This window comes from Podarcis cretensis (genome assembly GCF_951804945.1).
Source record: "Podarcis cretensis genome assembly, chromosome: 5".
Taxonomy (NCBI): domain Eukaryota; kingdom Metazoa; phylum Chordata; class Lepidosauria; order Squamata; family Lacertidae; genus Podarcis; species Podarcis cretensis.
In genome coordinates this window covers 38,156,066-38,177,947 of record NC_137174.1, presented here as the reverse complement: position 1 = coordinate 38,177,947, position 21,882 = coordinate 38,156,066, and the positions used below count along the sequence as shown (strand labels likewise).

At 49.2% G+C, this 21,882-nt stretch overlaps 2 protein-coding genes across 15 annotated transcripts in view; both read left to right on the top strand.

The window, feature by feature from the left end:
* EXOC6 (exocyst complex component 6) overlaps positions 1 to 4,848 on the top strand; it is a gene marked incomplete at its 3' end in the record, with an annotated part of 102,507 nt that extends 97,659 nt beyond the window's left edge. For 3 of the 13 annotated variants that reach the window (XM_079978603.1, XM_079978606.1, XM_079978601.1), the window contains 3 exons: positions 1,693 to 1,805; positions 2,903 to 2,914; positions 3,655 to 4,848. In XM_079978603.1, the coding sequence (XP_079834729.1) occupies positions 1,693 to 1,805; positions 2,903 to 2,914; positions 3,655 to 3,784 (255 nt within the window). The other 10 variants (XM_079978605.1, XM_079978609.1, XM_079978607.1 and 7 more) reach the window with 6 other exon arrangements.
* Positions 4,849 to 8,758: 3,910 nt separating this feature from the next.
* On the top strand, positions 8,759 to 21,867 carry CYP26C1 (cytochrome P450 family 26 subfamily C member 1). 2 transcript variants are annotated; one of them, XM_079978586.1, is made up of 7 exons: positions 8,759 to 9,435; positions 9,808 to 10,080; positions 10,791 to 11,015; positions 11,726 to 12,001; positions 14,233 to 14,388; positions 17,369 to 17,932; positions 20,162 to 21,867. In XM_079978586.1, the coding sequence occupies exons 2-7, from the start codon at positions 9,844 to 9,846 to the stop codon at positions 20,558 to 20,560; spliced, it is 1,857 nt and encodes a 618-aa protein (XP_079834712.1). In that variant the 5' UTR covers positions 8,759 to 9,435; positions 9,808 to 9,843; the 3' UTR covers positions 20,561 to 21,867. The 2 variants fall into 2 exon arrangements, with proteins under 2 accessions (XP_079834712.1, XP_079834711.1); XM_079978585.1 differs by having other exon boundaries at positions 8,759 to 10,080.
* The last annotated feature ends 15 nt before the right edge of the window (positions 21,868 to 21,882 follow it).

The following is a 21,882-nucleotide window of genomic DNA, read 5'->3' as shown; positions in this document are numbered from 1 at the left end:
AAACCGAGCCCTGATAATGAGCAGATAAAACGTGCGAGAAACTCCTCTTGGCCACCCCGCCACCCCTCCCCACCTTTTCCTTGGCTCCTTCAAAGACGCCAAAACAACCTGCTCTCCAGAAACCGCCGGGGCTGGAAGGAAGACGATCCGCGCCCCAAGTAGCGAGGGAAGGGCTTGGCAGTTTTGAAACAATGAGAAACGTGGATCGGAAGTTGGGTTTAAGTGGCTTAGAGGGGATTAGGGCTTCAAATTGGCGGTGGGGCCCGGCGCTTTCCTGCGAGAGTCACGCCGCCTTTTAAAAGATTACGCGCAGATTTGACAGCAGCTCCGGCTGGATATTATGAGCCGAGCAAAGGCAGCTGGAAGGAGCGGGGGTGGAGGTCCCTCCCGAGGGATTTTATTTTATTTTATCCCATTTTATTTTATTTTAACTCGGCTCCTTCTGTTCCTCGCCTCCAGTTTCCTTGTGCCGGTACTTTTTCAAAAGGCTACTTTTGAAGCGTGTTGTGGGAAGAGCAGGGCGTACAGAGGCATTGGAACGAACATTCCTATTCCACTCAGACGCGTTTTAATTTTGGTATGAAAAGCATACCCCCGTTAAAACGAGGGAGAGGAGCCCAACAATTTTTCTGATTGACAAGTATTTCGCTTGCATTATCTGTGGAACTTGAGTGATCACTTTCCCCCGCTTTAAGGTGTAAGAACAGCGTTTGTAAACGGAGGCTTTGTAAGGCGGAGCGCTGAAATGCGCCCTTCCCCAAAAGGGGTACTAAGCTGTGTTCTGTGTTGCAACAAAAAAACACAGCAGTGCCTTGTGGCAAGCTTAAAAGTACTCAACAAATGAAGATATTTCTTAATGGCGCACGAAGGTGTGGGAATCGATCCTACGTGAAAAATGGACATATAAATTTAGAACCGCAAGAGGTCCACAAAATAAGAACCAATTTCTTTCTATTTGGTGTGATTTTATTGTTGTTCACATTAATGACACAGAGCATAGACAATCTCCCGCCCTCCATGAATAGCTGTGGAAAATACGATGAAACAGAAATAGAGGCAGAGCTTTACAAACGAAGGTTCTCTGGAAATGCAGCTCATCTCCCCCTGGAAAATGAGGGGTATCCATGCCAGTGGGGTTTTTATTTGTATAGACGTGTTTTATAACGTCTCCGTATCTTATCGAAAGTCTGAAGTGCATTTCTGAAGTCTCTCGGCCCCCTCTAGGTCCCGCCTTCGTGCCTGTTTTCTGTGATTGCCTTCCTTCTATGCTCGATTTTGCCTATTTACTTATTTATTTCGCGCCCTTCACCAGGGAGGGTGGGTTATGCGATACATTTTGTGGCATAAACTGCTAGGGGCCAAAGCCCAGCTCGTTAGCATTAGCGGATGTTACATTTGATGAATCTCATACCATTAGAAATTGGTTCGTCTTTAGGCGGCCCCGAGGAGCTCTCTGCCTTGAAAAAACGGGGGATTAATTTTTTTTAATGGCTTGCTTTAAAATGACGAAAGAAGCATATTTCCATTTTTTCGTTTGCTTCCTTCCTCGTGTTGTGCATCTTGAGTACTTCCTAACGCGGGATGAAAGTTGGTGGTCGAAGGAGACGGGGTAAAATCGAGAGGAAACTCCACACCCCAGAGGCCCTTAACGTCACTGTGTGTGTGTCCCCCTCTCCCCCCTCCCCACTTCAGCTTCTGGATCTCTTCATGGTGTGGGATTGGTCGACTTACCTAGCAGACTACGGGCAGCCCAGCTCCAAGTACCTGCGCGTCAATCCAACCACCGCCTTGGCCCTCCTGGAGAAGTGAGTCACACACAGCCGCCCTCCTCCTCCTCCTCCTCTAGCCATCTCTGCAGGCGCTATCAGGAGACCAATGCCTTGCAGGAGAGCGAATGCTAGGGCAACCCCCCCCCCCCAGGAGACGCATAGGGAAAGGTTAGGTTGTAACCCAAATGCGAGCGCTTAGGTGCCGCCTGTCCCTTTGCAAACGGGGAAATGCTTCTTTTAGTTTTAACAGCTCCATCCAGATCTCTCGTGATTAGGACTGGACACTATCTGCATCTTCCCGCTTAGGAAATTTGCCCATCCTAAATTTCCTTGGACGGACGAGTCCCCTTTCATTGGCGCCCCCAAAAGAAGCCCACGCAAGATGGCAAAGTGTGGGATGGATCTCGGAGCAATTGGTAAACGTCCTGATTTTCAGGACCTTTTGGTTTAAAGTTATTCCAAAAATATGTAATTACTCTTTTTGAGAGAGACAGACAGACAGAGAGAAACCTGCAGCAAAAACGCCCACACAAATGTGACTAAACTGCAGTATTAAAAATTATTCTTTTCAGTATGGGATCTTTGCTTGCGTTGCGCTATGCAAAATTCCCATCACCAACCTCCCTGTTCAAGGAGTCCACGTGCTTTGATTTAACCGGATAGTAGATCAGATTGCTACAAAAAAGTTGATCCATTTGATCCAGTGTGCCCCCCCCCCCCAGTGCAGGCAGGCCTTGGCTGAGGATCTAACCTTGATCGAGAGAGAGAGGGAGAAAGATGGATGCCTCTACAGTCTAGTTGTTCCAAGGATCGCGGCAGCTGCCTTGAAAATAGGAAAGAGAGTGAGGAAGGTGCAGTCCTGGGCAGGCTTCACTGGGACGAAGTCCCTCTGAGCTGAATGGTACTTACGTCTGAGCAAACCTCTTTAGGTAGAAGCAACGAGGCTCTCTGGAAGCTCGCCGCAAATGCGGAATAGGAAAGAGCGTTTAGGAGTCAAGGCACACCGCTTGCAGCTACACCCTGAAATGTAAAGGCGTTATAAATATTTAGCTGTGCCTTAAACTACCCCCTTCCTTTCTAACTGTTGATTCGTTTTCTTTCTTCCCCCCTCGCAACGCCCCAACGTTTTGCAGAGTCCACAGAGGGTATGTATTTTCGTACTTTTTTTGGTTTTACTTCTACTGTCACTCCGAATTTATTCCTTTTGGTATTAAACGACCCAAGGTTCCGCTTTGAAGAGATTAATAGGAAGGCTGACTAAAACAAACAAACAAACAAACAAACAAACAAACAAACAAACAAAAAACAACTCAAGCCAAACTAAAGTGTCTTAATGGTTACAAGAAGTTGCCCATATACGAATTACAATGAACTGCATTCTGTTCCTTGTACAAGTAACTTAAAAAACAACTGTAACAGAATTCCCTTTGATTCCATGGATACTTCCACACATCTATAATATTTAGGGTAGCCTCCATCTCCTATTAAAAAAAAGTCTTGTTTGCACTGGAAAATCCTGCTTTGTCATCCCAGCTCAGAAATTTCAGATTTGGAAAATGAACTCAGGTCCCGGAAAGTTTATGCCACCCTAAAATATTTTAGCCTTTGAAGTTCACGCGTCTCTCTGTTGTTTTCGCCTAGACTGCTCTTTCCGCCGTTCAGATTGGAAGAAAATCGGATTAAGCTGGTGCCATAAACTTGGCTGCTTGAGAACCTCAAAGGTTCCGAGCGCGCCGTTTTTTTGCGCATTTGGGGGGGAGGCTGCGGGCATTAAGCCCTTTGCGTTGGGAACGAACGCAAATGAGGAGGAAATTTGGGTTTCTTTTGAAAACGAACGAACTAACTTAAATTCTGTTTCTTTCCTTTTCTCCCGTTCTGCTTTCAGAATGAAAGACGTGAAGAAGAACAACATCTTCGCCCAGTTCAGGAAGAACGACCGCGACAAGCAGAAGCTCATCGAGACGGTGGTGAGGCAGCTGCGAGGCTTGGTGAACGGGATGTCCCAGCACTCCTGAACGCCGGGCGTTTCAGGAGACCGGCGGGCGCAGGCCGAAAACTAAGCCTGCCTCTCCCCGGTTAGGGTCCTTGCTCCATGGACAACTGGAAAAGATGCTGTGAAAGGGACCGGCCTATGGAAACAGCCGGAGAGAACCTGAGCGTCTGCATTGCTATCAATGAATGCTATCTTAACAACAACAACTTGTAAAAAGGAAGGAAAAAAAAAAACCACACACACACATACATTAGTAGGGGTGGAATAGGGCTGTATATTTACCAAGGCAAAAATGCCAAATTGTACATGCAACAGAGGGATTGTAAATAACTTTCTTTTCCAAATGACTTGGTGGGGGTGAGATTGCCACGCAATCGCCACTGCTGCTCCCTACACTAACCCCGAGATCATGTTTCCCCAAGCAAGGAACTTTTTCTGTTTCAATAGTTGCCTGTCTCTCTAAATATAAATATAAATATAATATATATATTTACACACACTCTCCTGTATTATTTGTAAATTATTAGCCTTAAGTGAGATCCAACAGGTTTTCTATACCAGATTTTCTTCTTTTCTTTTCTTTTCTTTTTGTAGTGGGGGGCAAAAAAGGAGAGGGTTTTTTTTTTTTTTTTTTTTTTGTAGAGAGCCTTTCCAAACTACCTGAATCAAAACTCCGGCCTTGGTGGTCTTTGAACAACTGGACTTTTCTCGGGTATTTGAGCGACGGGACTTTTATATACAATTCTTAAACCCCCGCGGCGGCCCCCAGCCCCCCCTTTCCTCTGCCTGTGTAAGGGATAAGGCAGCGCGATGCCAATGTTGTGCGTGTAGTTGTGTAGGTAGGTCTGTGTGTCCATCTGGGTGTTTCTAGGACTAGCTATTCCCCACCCCACTCCGTCCCCCTCAGTTTTCAACTTCTGCACTGGAGCAGCCTCGTTCGAAACGCAAAGCGAATGTATCCTAAATTCCAAAAAAACCAAATGAACCGAGGGACTTGCATCAAGAATGTATCTTTCTTTCCTTCTTTTCATGCGCTCCGTGTATTAAGTTATTTGGACAGTCCCGAATACAGTAATATAAACCTTACCCTCCCTTTGGTGTGGCTTGTTTCATTTTTTTTCCTAATGGGGGAATGCTGCGTCTCAGCCTGTTGGACCTTCTCTCATCGGGATTTCGATCAAACGAATCTCTCCTTCTGACTTGGGCTCAGGCACAGTCGAGATCGTCCGCGCCCTCGGATCTTCCTGCCTGTCCAGGCGGCCTCTACGGTTTGTGGGAGCAGCAGTCGCGATTTCAAGGAGTGTGCAGCCGGGGAAGATTTTTCCCCCTCCCAGCCAAGTCCACCAGCCTTGGAGATGCGACCGGAAAGTCAGGGCACCTCGGAGCATCTTGCTTATTTTCTCTCTCTCTTTTCTTCCCACTCTTTTCTCATTAGAGGAGACAAGATTGAAGCTGCATTCAATCGTGCATTGTTTAGGGAGGAACTCTGGGGGTGTTGGGTTGTGCCTTTTTTTTTTAAGGAAGGGATGGGGGCAGCTGCCGGGAGGATCAATCGGAGCCGAAGACAGAGAGCTGTCGCTTCGGGTTTGCTGGCCAAGACCGATGGCCCCCAAAGGGCATGGAGGGGGCCAGCCTGGCCTCATCCTCGGAGGGTTTGATCTGCCCTGCGACAAGGCCTCTGCAGCCCACCTTTCCTCATGAGGCAGCCGGGTAAGTTCTTTTGCTTCTTAGCGAGGGAGGTCTGCAGATCTGGCTAAAAAGGGGGCCGTAGCTTGCTGCTGGTGTTCCAGCAATTTGGGGGCGGAATTGGGAATGAGAGGGTCAAATGGACAACGAAGCTATTCAGGGCAGATCAAAGAAAGCGCCTCTTCACGCCGCGCAAGGATGAGCTATGGAACTCGCTTCCTCAGGAGGCAGCGGTGACCTCTATGGCTTTAAAAGAGGACTAGACAAATTCTAAGTTGCCGATGGCTACTACCCACGATGGCTGTAGCAATGCTTCTGAATACCAGTTACTGGAAACCACAGGAGGGGAGAGAGAGTGTTCTTGGGCTCGAATACTGCTTACTGGTTTCCCACAGGCATCTGGTTGGCCACTGTGAGAACAGGCTTTCGACCAGGCCCCTAATTGCTCTTACATGCTAAGGACGCGCCTGTAGCAATCTTGGCTTTGCAAAGACTCAACGAGCCAACAGAGCAGCTCAGAACGACGGGAATTTGGCCTTCACAGTCTTGGGAGACGTGATGAGCGCCCCGCGCGCTTGCTTTGCGCTAAGCCGGGCACCTGGAATCATTTCTTGACAAATGCAGCAGGGAAACTGGGGTGTAGGATAGATGGCTGGAGAGCCAGAGAGTCCCCCTTGGCATTAAGTGAAACAGGGAAAGGTGTCCTCTGATCTTGACATCCTGCAAGCACTTTGAATGAAGGCAGAGACCCGAGCTTTATGCATCCACAGGAGCTGGCAGGCGCTGCAGCGGGGAAAGAGGCACCGCGCACTTATCTCGGTGGGAAAGTGGTGCAGCTTCACTTCTTCAGCCCCCCGCCCCCGGCCCCGCACGCTCCAGCACAAAGGACAGATGCTTCTCTGATCTGGATCTCTAAGGGGCAGCCCTATCTGGGAAGCAGAAAAGACGCTTCTTCTTTTTTTTTAAGGACCAGTATTGAGAAAATCCTGTAGCTTTTTCCGCTAATGTCACTCGTTAGCCATTCTTATGGGCACCTCTGGGGCTAGGAAGGTGGTTTGAGATAGAGCCACTTAGCGGGACGAAGCCGGGGTCTAAGTATTCTGAATAAATAAGCGCAAAAAACGGGGGACGGAGAGGACAGAACTCAGCAAGTTCAGTGAGTACGGAACTGGGCTATTAGGAGAGAGGATGGGGTGTGCGGAATGGACCGGCATGTTTCTGGTCCCGCTTGGATTGAACAGGAAAAGAAAAACCGACTGTGCCTTAGGGTTCAAAACTAGTCGTTCAGGTCTTTCAGCCTGAGGTTCTTGTCACCGTCTAAGATGGCCTTTCGCTCCTCGCTTGTGGCCTTCGGGTCTTCTCTCCGCAGGCCATGTCTTTGTGGTCTTTTCGTTGAGGGATATAAATAATAATAATAATAATAATAATAATAATAATAATAATAATAATACAAAAGCAAGTGCAATAAACCTCTACAATATGCAGTAAAGGCGAGATACAATTGGGGGGGGGGTCACCAAGCTGCTTACATGAACTTATCAGCGTTCAATTTCCTTACCGCTACTGTTGCCACAAATGCAACCTAAGACCTTCGCCCACGCAAGAGCACGTGTGTCGTGTAATTTCCTAACTTTATGTTCAATAAAGCAGACGCAAATTAGCTGGAAGGTGACTTCAAAACGCGGCTTGGAAAGCAGCGGCATTTGCTTCGCTAATCCCTCCAGGAGAGCTGTTCCCCTGCCGTTGCCGGTTCCTTGAAGGAATTTTGCCGGCTGCACCCGACATAAATTTGCTGAGCAATTGCCGCCTTCCAAGCGAATCTCTGCAAAAGAGATGCGTGGCTTCGGCGTCATCCCACCCAGAACTTGGCTGCAAATGTTTAGGAAAGCGGCGCAAACCACAGGCATTAGAGAACCTTGCGAACTTCATGGGTGCATATTATTAATATTTGCTAATAAGAATCACTAGAATTCGTTGTATTAGCGCTGCAGAGTTGGTAGTAGAAACTTCCCCCTGTCGAAAGCTGTGTGGATTGGGGCCGGTAGTGTAGTTACTAAGCCTTCCCCGGGACTCACCCTACTCACTACCTCCAAGCTAAGGTAGCTGGAAGTCCGGCCCGCGTAAATGGAGATGGGGCCGGAATCGACAAGCTACAATCCGCATACTAAAGTGAGAGAGAAGAAGCACAGATTGCAGGGCAGCTCCTGGGCGCCTCGCCCCATTGCTACCTGTGGGTGATATTTGGGAGTTAGCAAGCAAAGGCTTTCATCTCCCCGTCTTCGCCTCTCTCTTTAATATTGATTGAAATGACAGTCCCGCTTCTCCTGGAGCGACAGGACCCAACTCCGTCGGACTGAAGTAGCTCTGCTTCGCCGTTGCCCACGGAGGGAACTTTTACACCCCACCAAAGTGGGCCCAGAAGGGTTATTTCAGGGGGTGACGGGGAGAGACGCGTGGCTTGCCGCCTGCGGCTTCCAATCCACAAAACACCTAGCCATCCTCTTTGGGGCGGCACAAGAAACCCAGTTGGTTTATTCCATGTACATCGCGCTTGTCCTCCAAGTAGCTGAGGGGTGATCCATAGAGGCCCCCCCTCCCCCAGCCTCCCCTCATTTAATCCTCCGAACAACCCTGCAATGTAGCTTTGGGAGAGAAAGATTGGCCCAAGGCCACCTAGGGAGCGTGGAGCTGAGTGTTCCTGCCTGATCTTCCGTAAACCAGATGTTGACAGACTTCAGGTTGGTGGGATCTGCTTAGAGTTTTTAAACCCGGAGATACGCCAGCAGGAGCCAGGAAGCTAGAGGCAGCCCCCACAGCACCTTGGGATCCGCTGCTTCTGAAAGTGCAAATTCCTCCCACCAGGTAACAACCTCTGTAGCTTCGTGATAGAGCACCCGCTTTACAGGTCGCGGGTTCAAGCCGGGTAGGCCTGGGACTTCTGGCCTTCTGGAGAGCGCCTGCCTGTCAGTGTAGAAAAAAATGACCTCGATATACCAGTGGTCTGGCTTGGTATAAGGCAGATTCCCAGGTTGCTGATTTAGAAAGGGCTGACTGAAGTGAATTAAATGCTTTGCCTTTGTTACCAAGAAGTCTTATTACCCACAGATCTTTCTGCGCGCCCCTGCTCTGAATCACGCGCCCCCTTACCTGGGAGTAAGCCCCACTGAATTCAAGGGCGGGGGGTGGCTCATTTCTGAGCAGACCCGTCTAGGATCAGTAGGGGCGGGGGGCTTATTCCCAGGTCTCAGCTCCCCTGCCATAAAGTCCTGCATCGCTCACGGAGCCAGTCTAAGCAGCGCCTTCTGCTTCCAGTGAGACGCCTGGTTTTCCAAATCCAGGCGGGGCGGGTAGGGTCCCAGTGGGCTGCTCTTGGGTTACCTGCGAGGCAAGTCTCCCCCTCCCGAGACAGGAGAGGTCCGTCCCAGCAGCGCTTTCCTCCTCCTCCTCCCCCCCCCTTTCATCGCGGACCCTTTCAGGCGCCAATCGCAGCGCTTTCGGTCCCCCGTTTTAAATATGCAGCGGAGACGTCAGCAGGCGCAACCCCCAGCGAAGGTGGCTGGCCAATATCTATATAAATCTGTGCAAGGCAGAGAATAGTTAAAAGGGCTGTGCGCTCGGATGCTCCCAAAGGGTGAGAGAAGGAGCGTCCGAGCGCAGACAGTTTTTGACAGCTCGGCAGAGAAGGGGAAACGCGGAGGGGGATGAAGAAGAAGCCTCTTCAGAGTCCTCACCCCACGCGCGAGCAGCCTGGGCGGTCAAATCCTATTTGGATGCCGAGGGGCTGACCGTCGAGGATGGGGCTCGTGGTGCTTGCAAGTGGGTCCGAGGGATCCCGATCAAAGGCACGCCGGTTCTGAGCAGAATGGTCCCCTCTCGCTCCCTGGCCGCAAAAGGAAACGACGGTGCGCTGTAGTGTCCCCGATCCTTTCAAAGTAGGTTGCGATTCTTTCAGACGCGCAGTGGAAACGGGAAGAGACCCCCGTCGAGGTGAGAGCAAAGTGGCTGCGCTGTTGGGTTTCCTTTTATGTTTTTTTTGGGGGGCGGGGGGAGACACACCAGGAGAGGTGTCTTGGAGGTCTCCTTGACACCTCCCTCCCGGTTTGAATCTCAGGTTTTGCGCGGGCGCACTCGCTTTGGATCGCAAGCTTTGCGCAAGATTCCTTTGGGGACTTTAATGGATGGGTGGCGAGGGAAAGCATCTTTGAATAAAAAGTGGCATTTTGGGGATGGGTTGGCTTCTTGCTTCCAGTATGGTGAGTTGAACCCACATCTATGGGAATCCTAATCCGGAGTAGGATGCCCTGGCATCTGGTAGCAGATTTCCCCTCTCCAATATTCCCTTTCTCTCTCCATCTCCAGCTGAAGCCACAGTCGGCCAGTGAATTCCTCCGGGCGATGCTGCCCAGCCCGAGCACGAAGATGCTGCCGCCGGTGGCAACCTCTGAGGATGCGCTCTCCTGGCTGGAGGCTGCGCTGGCCACCTGCCTGGCGGTGGCCTTCCTGCTGGCGCTGGCGCGGCACCTGTGGGCGCTGCGCTGGAGCCTGAGCCGAGACCGCGCCAGCGCCCTGCCACTGCCCAAGGGCTCCATGGGTTGGCCCTTCTTCGGCGAGACGCTGCATTGGCTGGTCCAGGTGAGCACCGGGGCGACGGCGGCCAGGGCAGGGCGGGGCAGGTAAAGGATGAGCCTCCTGGGCTTAGCGCAGCCAGGGCTGCGGGCGGGGGCTCAGCCCAGAGGCACTCTGCACATGATCAGGGCGCCGAAAAAGAGTTCTAGCGAGGGTGTCCCGCTCAAAGGAAAGTCCTACCGCTAGTCGCCCATTTCTCAGATTGGGAAAACAAAAGCCCTCGAACTGGAGGGGACGGGGGCTGGGTAAATCAGGGGTAGCTCAGTCGGTAGAGCATGAGACTCTTAATCTCATGGTCGTGGGTTCCGACCTTGTGGTCCCTTCCAACTCTACAACTGCATGATTTTACGACGCATTTGCCCAGCTGTCAGTTCAGTGGGATTTATTCCCAAGCAGGTACGCCTAAGGCTGTATCACTTCCAGAGGTGTTCCTCAATGCAGGGAGGAAAGCACTTTTGTGAGGCTCAGAGACACTCTTCACATGTCCCAGGGTTGAAGTTTAGGAATCATAATAAACCGATTCCCCACTCTGAGCCCACTCGGAGGCGAGCTCGGGCCGATGGTGCTCTTTCTCTGGAACCATAAAGGACTCAGCCCCGTGGGGAAAGCGCTCTTCACTACCTCAGAGACACCGTCGACTTTCTTCGCCAACTGTCTGCGAAGCTTGAGCCCAGGCCTGGGTGTCCATCCCTCTCTTTATCTGACTGGCTGTGCAGGGTTCCAGCTTCCACAGCTCCCGGCGGCAGAGATACGGCGCCGTGTTCAAGACGCACCTGCTGGGCAAGCCGGTGATCCGCGTGAGCGGCGCCGACAACGTGCGCAAGATCCTGCTGGGAGAGCACAGCCTGGTGAGCGCCCAGTGGCCGCTCAGCACCCAGATCCTGCTGGGCTCGCACACCCTCCTCAACGCCAGCGCCGAGGCGCACCGCCAGCGCAGGAAGGTAGGGGGCTGAGGGGCGCGTCGCTGGGGAGGGAACCCAGCCTGAAACCGAGCCTAGGCGCCCTCTGGGGAAGAGAAGGCAGCTCGCTGGCATTCATCTCCCCCTTACAGGTGTTGTTGGGTCCCCACTCCCACCAGCTTCAATCAGCACGGCCAATGGCGAGGAACCATGAGAGATGCGGTCCAGCAATCTAGGGGTGGGGAGCCCTAGAGCTAAAAGCTGGCTGCCGAAGTTTGTGCTAGGGGTTGTCGCAGATTCCAGTAGCCACGCAAAGGTTTAGGACCCGCGCCTTACGCAATTCTCTTGGTTGCTGCTAGGACTATACCACTTAGGGCTACTTACTGCTGGTGGCCAGGGTTGCAACCCCCCATTCTTACATTCTCTCTCTCTCTCTCTCTCTCTCTCTCCTCCCTCTCTCATATAACTGAACACAGACAACGTCTCCCTGCTTAGGAAAGTTTCCCCACCCCATAGCTCACATTCAAACACGCGCAAAGTGGTATAGTCTGGGGAAGAATCTCGGCGGTTCTGGTGTTTGTACCGACTGGCCCATTTAAGAGACCAGAATGGCGGAAAGAATTGGGGGACTGGTGAAGGGAAAAAATGGGTCTATGGCTTTGGGGCACGATGTCCCTAGTAGCGACCGCCCCCCCCCAAGTAATTTTACATCGCCCGCGGCGATTCTCTCCCTTCTCTTTTCGCCGCGTCAGATCCTGGTCAGAGTCTTCAGCCGCGCCGCCCTGGAGAGCTACCTGCCCCGCATCCAGAAGGTGGTGCGCTGGGAGCTGCGCGGCTGGTACCGGCAGCCGGGCCCCGTCGCCGTCTATTCTTCCGCCAAGACCTTGACCTTCCGCATCGCCGCGCGGATCCTGCTGGGACTCAGCCTGGAGGAGAAGCAGTTCAAGGAGCTGGCTCGGACCTTTGAGCAGCTGGTGGAGAATCTCTTCTCCTTGCCGCTCAACATCCCCTTCAGCGGGCTGCGGAAGGTAGGGCTGCGTGCGCATGTGTGTGTGTCCCCATCCTCATCGCCATCCAAAGAACTAACTCCGACCATGATCACTTACCCCGATCTGTTCTGAAGTCCCGCTAATGCCACTGATGAGTTAGAACCCCTGGTCTAAAGGGTGTTTATGGCTGTATCCCTACCCTTTACATCGGATAGACCTTATTTATTACTATAATTCACATCTTTCTAGGCCGCCTTTCAAGACTATGGGTGTCCCAAGGCGGCTTTCCTTAATAGCAAGTATTAAAGTGAGTGAAAGACCCCTTTCTGGCCTATTTGGGGGTCGGAGGTGGGGTGAGGTTCTGGCTTTGAGCTCTCGGGAGCCCCATCCTCTATTCAGACCAAGCAGCTGGAATAATTTTCTGCTGGAAAGGTATTCTGCACCTGCTCAGAGATGCAGCTCTTGCGTATTTGTTTGTGTAGGCTATTTTAACGCCCCCTTTCCCCCCCCAAGCAGGACGCAATTAAGTTTTATAGCACAAATGAGACAGCAACCGACCTTTAAAGGCACAAAATCCCAATTAAAACAAAATAACTAGCTGCCTATTCTAAAGCTTTTGAAAAGGAAGGTTTTATTTTAAATGGATTTAATATTCACACGCGTTGCAACATTATATGTTCAGTTGCACATTGACTCTAATATAGAATGAGCGGTGCGAAATTCAGTTGGAAAAGTCTCAATTGCCCAAGGCGTCCAGCTTAAAAGGGACAAACTCCGGCATCTGTCGCATCCTGCTGGAACACTGATCGCAACGCATAGGGGGCCACCACAAAAAAGGCTCTTTCTGCCTGACAAGCGGCAGAACTGCAAATTGGTTCTCATTCCCAGATCGCAAAGGAGGGGGAGGGCGCTGCCTGGACCTGAGCAGAGCATTGCATTCAGCGCCCAAACGATTCGAAACCCAGCAGAGCCCATAAAGAACAGGCGCCAGTTCTAACCTGAACGACAGGCTACTGGGCAGGCTGAGCTCTTTATTGGTCCAGATTCAAAGCCTGGTCGAAGCCAACCGGTTCCTTGCAACGGAGCAGTTTCTGCGGCTTCTGCTCAAAACCTTTACTGGCTGTGAAGGGATTTTGGCGGCGCCGGTGGACGCGGAACGCAGTGCCGACCACCTCTCCTCTAAAGCTAGGTCCCTTTGAATTCAATGCGTCTTGGTCTCTTTGAATTCCCTGGGTCTTACTCCCAGGTCAACAGAGATTTATGACTGCAGCCTAAGGGCCCCGTTGAATTTAACAGGACTTACTTCTGAGTAGACCTGACCAAGTTTCATTGCTCATTGGGGCTTATTTATTGATTTCCCAGGTCCATAGGATCGCAGCTTAAGGCTGTCTCATCACACCCACACCCAAGCGAGTTTCGTAGAAATCCATTGGGTTCCCCCGACAAGTAAAGCAATAATCCAAAACAGCATTATTTGAGTTGGAAGCAAATCCCATTTGAACTCTTTCCTTCAGAGTTAAGAGGACCGCATTCGCATTACATAAAAAGCAGGAACAAGTTATGTCCTGCGGTGTAAAGGCATCGTCAAGGCAGAGTGCATTTGTACGGTCACGGTGGCTGCCTGGTGGCGGAGGAAAAGGCATTGAGAGCTCCTCGAATATCTTCCCCTTTCCCATTTTTTTGCTTCCAGAAAGTCGGTCATGCCTGATCCATTTAAACACTGTCTCATCCGTGCTCCCATTGCACCGGCTGCGACGCCTTACAATTTAAGGATTTAAACAATTCCCTTCTTGGTATAATTTGGGATTGTTCACATAAACACACGCAAGCCTAGCGCAAGTTTGGGCCAGGTGTGGTGCCATTCATTTGGCCTTTTCTTTAGCAACCAGTGGACTTTCAGGATCTCGGATTCCTTCACCCCCACCGTTGGAGTTCCCGGCTTCCTCTTATTATTCGCCTTTTCAAAATTTGGCAGCTCAGCGGCTGAAGGCTTCGGGATTTCCTTTCTCACTGCACTGATTATGGGTTTCGTTGGGCTGGATTGACAGGAACTTTCCCCGTTTCAGCGAAGGAAGAGGATATATTAAGCGCCGCTTCTAATTATAATGAGCTCCTATCCGGAGAAGTACGGTAAAAGATTGCCTGAAGGTTCCAAGCAATAGGCGACTTCTGACTTCTTCGGCCTCCAAAGGCGCTAGACCTGTGTGTGTATGTGTCTGCGTCTGAGCCTTTCTCCTTAGCCATTGCTGTTTTTTCTCTGAACCCTTCAGGGAATAAAGGCCAGGAATCTGCTACACGAGTACATGGAAAAAGCCATCTCGGAGAAACTGAAGCAGAAGGATCCCGAGGCTCACAGCGACGCTCTGGATTTCATTATCAACAGTGCCAAGGAGCATGGCAAAGAATTTACCATGCAGGAGCTGAAGGTAATTTCCTTTAAGCTGCCTGGAGTGGCCACAGTTGTCCCCTAGCTCACACAACCAAACATGGTCCTTTCCAAAATGACCATGTAAAGAAGTAAAAAAGGTGTAAGTGCCTCTGACCATGTGCAAAGGTCATTTCTCTAGGTCCATCCCACACAGTCTACAAGCAAGACACAGGACTTCCAAGCACCTTTCCAAGTTAGTTCCAATCATATTATGGAAATAATAACCACATATGATGAAATAATTATTTCCACTCTGTCTGGCATGATCTTTGCTCTGCATCTTTTCTGTGGTGTTCAGTTAACTCACATTGACTTTGAACCAGGCATGGATCAGGATCATGCCCATTTGTTTATTATGGTTGTATTACGCTTTTCCTTGGGGAAATTCGAAGTGGTTTCTTGGCAGTACACACAAAGCATCCTAGGAATTGTGGTTTTTAACCTTTCACAAAACTACAATTCCTAGCACCCTTGACAAATTACATCCTCCGGGATTCTTAGCTCTAGCACTGTGACAGCATCCTGTTACCTCAAGCTGATGAATGTCAGTACTGCACTCGCACTCAGTCACTGTGGTGACTGTGGTACTCTCCCACTTGCCACAGGGACAGATGGGTTTCACTGGGTGGGATTGACAGAAGGAGAACTTTCCTAATTTCAGCTAAGGAAGAGGATATATTGAGTGCTGAATCTGGTGTCTGGAGATCTGATATGGCCTCCTGCACTTACCCTGAATAGAATCCAGGGCTTAGGGTTGCCATATTTCAAAAAGTAAAAACCAGGACACCCCAAGCTTTTTTGATGGCATTTTTTGCACAATTTAATCCCCATTTACAGTTTTCCAGGACATTTGACTGATTTCCGAAAAAGAATCCAGATGCAATTTTCGGAGGCAAAATCCTGGACATGGCCTGGAAAATCAGGACTCATGGCAGCCCTGCAAGGCTGGGTGTGGAGATTTTTGCAGCAAATGGTTTGAAGTGGAGTTTATTTGATTGCTCTACACCAGATCTCTTTCTCCATGTGTCATATTGAACTGAATTATTATAAATAGCAGCCTTGAGCAGAAGCTATTTTTTCTTGAAAATAGGGCCAATTCAGTACAGTCCCAAACACACTTTAGGGGAAGAGGTAAAAAATCAGTTTCAAAGAAGTGAGACTTCTTTCTGTGCCTCTGATCACCCATCAGGAACCACATCAATAGGAGTAATCTTTAAAGCACAGAATACAGTTGGGGATTGTATTGTTTTAATTTTAATTTTAAGTCATTCTTGTTTTGACAATTGAAATCGATTGGAATGGTCAGAGTAAGTGTTTCCAGGATCCAAACGATAAACAGAACCACATGAGCTGGTTGATGGGATTCCATATGACATAAGCAGCTGTCTAAACTAGAAAGGCCTCTTTCCAGACAATGAAGTATGTGCCATGCCATGCTGACTCCGCTGTAATAGGTGGTGACTTCACTGAAGTCAACGATTACCCATCTGCATGGCTATTTTGCCAAATTAGCTTTGCTAGGATTGTGTGTGAATTGGTCTATTCTGTAAACCAGAGATGGGGAACCTGCAGCTTCCAGATGTTGTTGGACTCCCATCTTCCCCAGCCAGTGTGTCCAGAGATGATAGGACAGGCATCCCCAACCTTTGACCCTCTAGATGTTTTGGCCTACAACTCCCATGATCCCTAGCTAACAGGACCAGTGGTCAGGGATGATGGGAACTGTAGTCCAAAACATCTGGAGGGCCAAAGGTTGGGAATTCCTGTGATAGGAGGTGCCACCCAGCAACATCTGGAGGGCCACATGTTCCCCACTTCTCCTGTGATGCAAAAAGAGATTGATTGGAGCACACATAATTTTCATATTTTCTTATCAGCAAATAGAGAAACTTTCCAACATTTGTTGCTTAAACCAGGCTCCCTCAAACTCGGCCCTCCAGATGTTTTTGGCCTACAACTCCCATGATCCCTAGCTAGCAGGACCAGTGGTCAGGGACAATGGGAATTGTAGTCTCAAAACATCTGGAAGGCTGAGTTTGAGGAAGCCTGGCTTAAACAATGATATAAGAAAGATTGACATGGGGATCTGCTGCCCCTATGGATCCTGTCGCCTGAGGTGGTCAGCTCACTTGGCCTCATGGGTTGTCTGACCCTGAACTCAAATTCCCATCAGCCTCAGCCAGGAGGCCAGTGGCCAGGGATGATGGGAGGTGTAGTCCAACAGCACCCAGAGGGTCACAGGTTAGACTCTGGATTTAATGGATGGAGAGGGGCTCTTGATTCTGGACTTAATAGTCTTATGGAGGTAATGTGCATCCTTAGATGGTACCGTCCTTAGATGGTAACATGCATCAATTCACTCAAAAATGCTGTAAGCAATCTCTTGCTGCTCCCTCCTTCTGCTGAGTGGAGCCCGAGGCTTCTGCCCCAAGGTCCTAGGCCCCGCTGTACCACTGCTTGGATGTGTAACAAGTAGGGACTGCACAAGCCTGTAAGGAATGCTTCTCTGTTGCAATTGGTAGCCCAAGGCAGTTGGGATGAGAAGCCATTTTTTAATAAGTAATTAACCCCTTACTATAGCTCTGATCATGGTTGTAACTAAGGGGGACAGCTAGATCCTCAAATATTATTATTATTTATTATTTTATTATTTCTTTTTTTAAAAAAACAAAACTCAACAACTTTGGCTGTCCCACCTCAACAAAAATCCTGGCTATGCCCATGGCTCTGATCACCAAAACTGTCACCTCAACAATTTCTTATGGATGCTCATGTTTTCCAGACCAGGTTGGAATCAAAAAATGATGCGAGTTTTCTGGTTCCCCCCAGCTTGAAAGCTCTAACAATGTTATACTTGAATTCTAATCACAATGTGTGTGCCTTCCTGACTTTGACGCACAAGTGGACTCTTAAATGGCTTGTGGGTGTCATGCCAAAAAAAGTGTATTTAATCTCTCTCCCAATGGCTTATCTTGCAGGAATCTGCGATTGAACTGATCTTTGCTGCTTTCTTCACCACCGCCAGTGCTACTACTTCCATGATCCTCCTGTTGCTGAAACACCCCTTGGTCATAAAAAAGATTCAGCAGGAGCTGGTGTCCCATGATCTCACTGGGCAGTGTCATTGCCTCGCTGCAGGAGATTCTCTGAGAAACCATCAGTCTTGCCCAGAGACTCTGGTTATCCATGGAAAAGAGAAGAAAGACAGGGATTCCAATCCACCTCTTGCTCCCAGGCTGGAAGGAGAACTAGACAGAGAGACAAAGAGGGAAGTCAGAGTCCCTAAGTTGGGTCCCATTGCTAGAGCAGCCCAAGGAACTGTCCATGAGACTACAAGCTGCCCTTGCTCAGCAGCCAAACAAGAAGAAGCAAACCAAGTCCTTGGTGAGCTGGAAAGACATGAGCACTTTTGTCAGTCTTACTTGACCCTGGAAAAGATGAGCCGCCTCCGTTACTTGGATTGCGTCATCAAGGAAGTGCTGCGTTTGCTGCCCCCAGTGTCCGGAGGCTATAGGACAGCCTTACAAACCTTTGAACTGGATGTGAGTTGCGCGGCTTGCTGCGTGGGTTGCTTTTGTGGATGTGCATGGAATTTGGGCTGGGTTGAGTTGGGTTTCACAAGGTTAGTCTGACCGCTTCATAGGGGCCATGGCAGCCACCTTTATAGGGATCATGGGAGCCATGGGAAACACCCTCCTTTCCCAGTGAAGCTATGTGTTTATCCTACTTGGGGACAGAAGATGTTGCAAGAAACCACAGGGGCACTTGGGGTTCACAAGTTAGAAACCTAATGGCCCCTGGGGTTTGCTGTGGGAAAGTATGATTGACAGAGTGCAGAAACTGGAATGGGGGGGGCATGGAAGCATAGGAGAGATACAATGAACAGGAGACCCTGGTAGTGGATAGCTAACTGGGATGGCTTGTGAGAATGAAAGCAGTTGTGAAGAAGGTCCCATTAAGTTTCAGTGTATAAACCATAGAACTGATTACTGAGACAAGTACCTCAAGAGATAGACAGCTGGGGATTGGTAGGGTGCAATTGTTCAGGTATTGGGAGGCGCTGTGGTCTAAACCACTGAGTCTCTTGGGCTTGCCAATCAGAAGATCAGCAGTTCGAATCCCCGCGACATGGTTCAGCTCCCGTTGCTTGGTCCCAGCTCCTGCCAACCTAGCAGTTCGAAAGCATGCCAAAAGTGCAAGTAGATAAATAGATACCACTCTGGCAGGAAGGTAAACAGTGTTTCCATGCGCTGCTCTGGTTTCAGTGTTCCGTTGTGCCAGAATTGGCTTAGTCATGCTGGCCACATGACCCGGAAAAACTATCTGTGGACAAACGCCGGCTCCCTCGGCCTGTAAAGCGAGATGAGGGCCGCAACCCCAGAGTCGTCTGCGACTGGACTTAACTGTCAGGGGTCCTTTACCTTTTACCAAAATGAATATGGCCACCCTGGATGTTCATTAGACCAATTAGCAGGATTGCTGCCATTACAAGTATTGCAATTGGAGCATCTATTGTGGAGACTAGTAGTTGGCAATGGAAGCTGTGCTTGGAGAATGTTTAAAGATTCATAAGCTGAAAGATTGCTGCAGGTGTGTTCCCCACAAAGTACTTGATTTAGCATCAGGGTTAAAAGGGACCTAACTCTCCATAGCTGCAACAAACTCCTCATAGTTATAATTTTCTAGGTGATTCCACCTCAAGCTGTGGCTCACAGAACTACCAAACTGCTCTTTTAATCAGCTCAGATACCATTTCAAGTAAACTTGATTGCAGGCATGAAAGAGGAAATTGCTCCCTTTACAAAACCCCCCCAAAACATTCATGCCAAATCAATGACCTCTTGTGCAGGACATGGAGTACTAGTCTCATTTATATATTTAAATAAACTCCCAGAAAAGTGTGGGCTCTGGATCAAGCCTTATCTTGTTGTTGTTATAGCATCAAATAGAAGGCGCCGTCCAGTATGTATTTATTTAGCAAAATGTACATATGACTTGATTGTTACAAAACCTCAAAGCACTAAGTAGCACAACATGCTTGTTAAGTTGCCTTTGGCTGCCTGCATATGTGCAGGTAGGAGAGAAAGTGTGATAATGTGCATCCGAGAGTTGTACACCCCTTGAATATTAACGTAGGCTGTTGACCCATCTAGTTGGGCTTCAAGCAGAGGTCTTCCCCAGCCCTGCTGCCTGAAATCACTTTTTAGTTATGCCTCACCGATAATGGGAGGTGTCACACTGCATAAGAATTAAATTATGTGCCAAATATTGTAAGCATTGCTGCAGAGTAGTCTTTAGGTGCTGTGTCAGCTAGATTTATTCTTGCCTGGCTCTTACACTGTTAGGATTAGCATGCTCTCAAGGTGTTGCAAGACCCACACCCTTCATCAAAGATAGAGGTCGATGTGGTGGGGGGAAATTAACAGATTTTCTGTCAAATACTTGTTGCATACCCATTTCTATTCGACTGTTAAACGGGATTTTGAATACTTCAGTGTACATTCCCTGAAGTTGTGATTCACACATCACTGAAACCGTGGTATTTCTGCACCACCCATTATAGGTCTCTTAACATCTTAATAGGCTTGAGCTTCTGCTCAAGGGTAATGGTATGGGTGAGTTGAATTTGTGAAGCTTCCTCAAAGATGGGGGGGGGGGTCTGTCCTTGTGGATGCTCTAGCCTAGAAGTCGCTTCCTTTCTCCTTCCCTTTGCAGGCTGCCCTCTGCAGGTTGCTGTCTCTGGTGCTGATTTTGTTGTCTCCCTCCTGCAGGGCTGCCAGATTCCCAAGGGCTGGAGCGTGATGTACAGTATTCGGGACACACATGAGACCGCCAGCATCTATCAGAGTCCACCAGACATGTTTGACCCCGAGCGGTTTTGGGTGTCACAGGAGGAACGGGAAGAGCACAAAGGAGCTGGCCCCGTCCGCTTTCACTATATCCCCTTTGGTGGGGGAGTCCGAAATTGCATAGGCAAAGAACTGGCCCAGATGGTCCTCAAGTTGCTTGCTATTGAACTAGTCAGCACAGCCCGCTGGGAGTTGGCCACAGCGCACTTCCCTAAGATGCAAACGGTGCCTATTGTGCACCCAGTGGATGGCTTGCAGCTCTACTTCCATCCTCTGAAGCAGGGAAGAGAAAGCAGCGGAACCAGCAAGACAGAGACTTGAGAACCATAAACTTCACATGCATTTCCAGCTGAGGATCATGGCAGAACATGTTTCCAGGACAAAACATCCGTCCTCTCCCAGTGTAGGTTTTTTCAGCTGGTGCAAGCCCATTCCCTGTTGGTTGGTTGTGAGAGGGGAAAGGATAAGTCCCTGTCTGTGGTCTTTAATGGGCTGTGTGTTTCCTATTAGCATCCATTCAGAGACATGCATCTTTCTTAGTTGCACTTTGTGTGTGTGTGTGTGTGTGTGTGGTGCCACTTTGGGATCTGGTTAGAGAAATCACGGTCCAAAGTTAGATGTCTCAGAAGGAATCCTAGGAAACATTGTTGTCAGTTTTCTATTAGGAGAAGCAAAGGATGTGTAGGTCAAGTAGGTCTTGTGTAGGTCAAGTAGAGGGTTTGTTACCTGAGAGTGTTCTGCATTGATAGTAGACCTAACCTGCTCCCGGAAAAGATTCTTCAGAGCTCCTCGCAGCTTAGGACAAGATCGCTCCTCTGTTATCACAATGTAGTGGTGGGTCTGTTTCTGATGGGAAGGAAAGTCAATCAACCACTTGCCTGCCAAATAGATATGCTGTAAGTATATCGCAAGGCAGGCATGGGAACTGTCAGATGAGTGGTGGTGGTAGTGCCTATCAGAGGGCAGGTGAAGGAGAAGATGGTATGTGAATACATATACCGGTCTACTCAGGTGGAGTTCAGTGGCACTGACTCCCAGGTTAAGTGTGCCTGGGATTGCAGCCTGATTCATCTGCCAGACTGCATTGCTATGGGCTGGTCTTAATTTCACACCATTTCAAAATGCAGACTAGTTATGGATTAGGGATGCTAGGCTGTTAGGAGAAATAGGGGGAGGATTTCTTAGGTATGGTTTGCATCATGCATACATGTTATTCAGTTTCTTATTTCTTCATACTTCATAGCTGAATGTATGAGCCAACTCCATTGAAAACATTGAGGTGTTATATAGATCCTATTTCTGGCATTCTGACCTGTGATGGCTCCTTGGTAAATTCAAGTCATTAGACAATGATCATGCACTTAATCAAGCTTCACTTGGTCATTGGTCTGCTCAAGATGCTCTCTAGAAGCTCACACCAAACTGCCAACAGGGTACAGTTCCCACAATGACGGCACTCTGCCCCCCAACCCCCCCCCCGTGAAAATAGCAGTGGTTGGGTTTAAATTAGTTCCAACTCACAAAGCAACTGGTTTGTAGATTGTGGCTTATGAGCACATAGCTTTAATTCTGTACCCCCGTTCATTATAGGCCAATGCTGTGTATTGTATAAAATCTCTTATTCCTGAGAGGTGTCTCTGAAG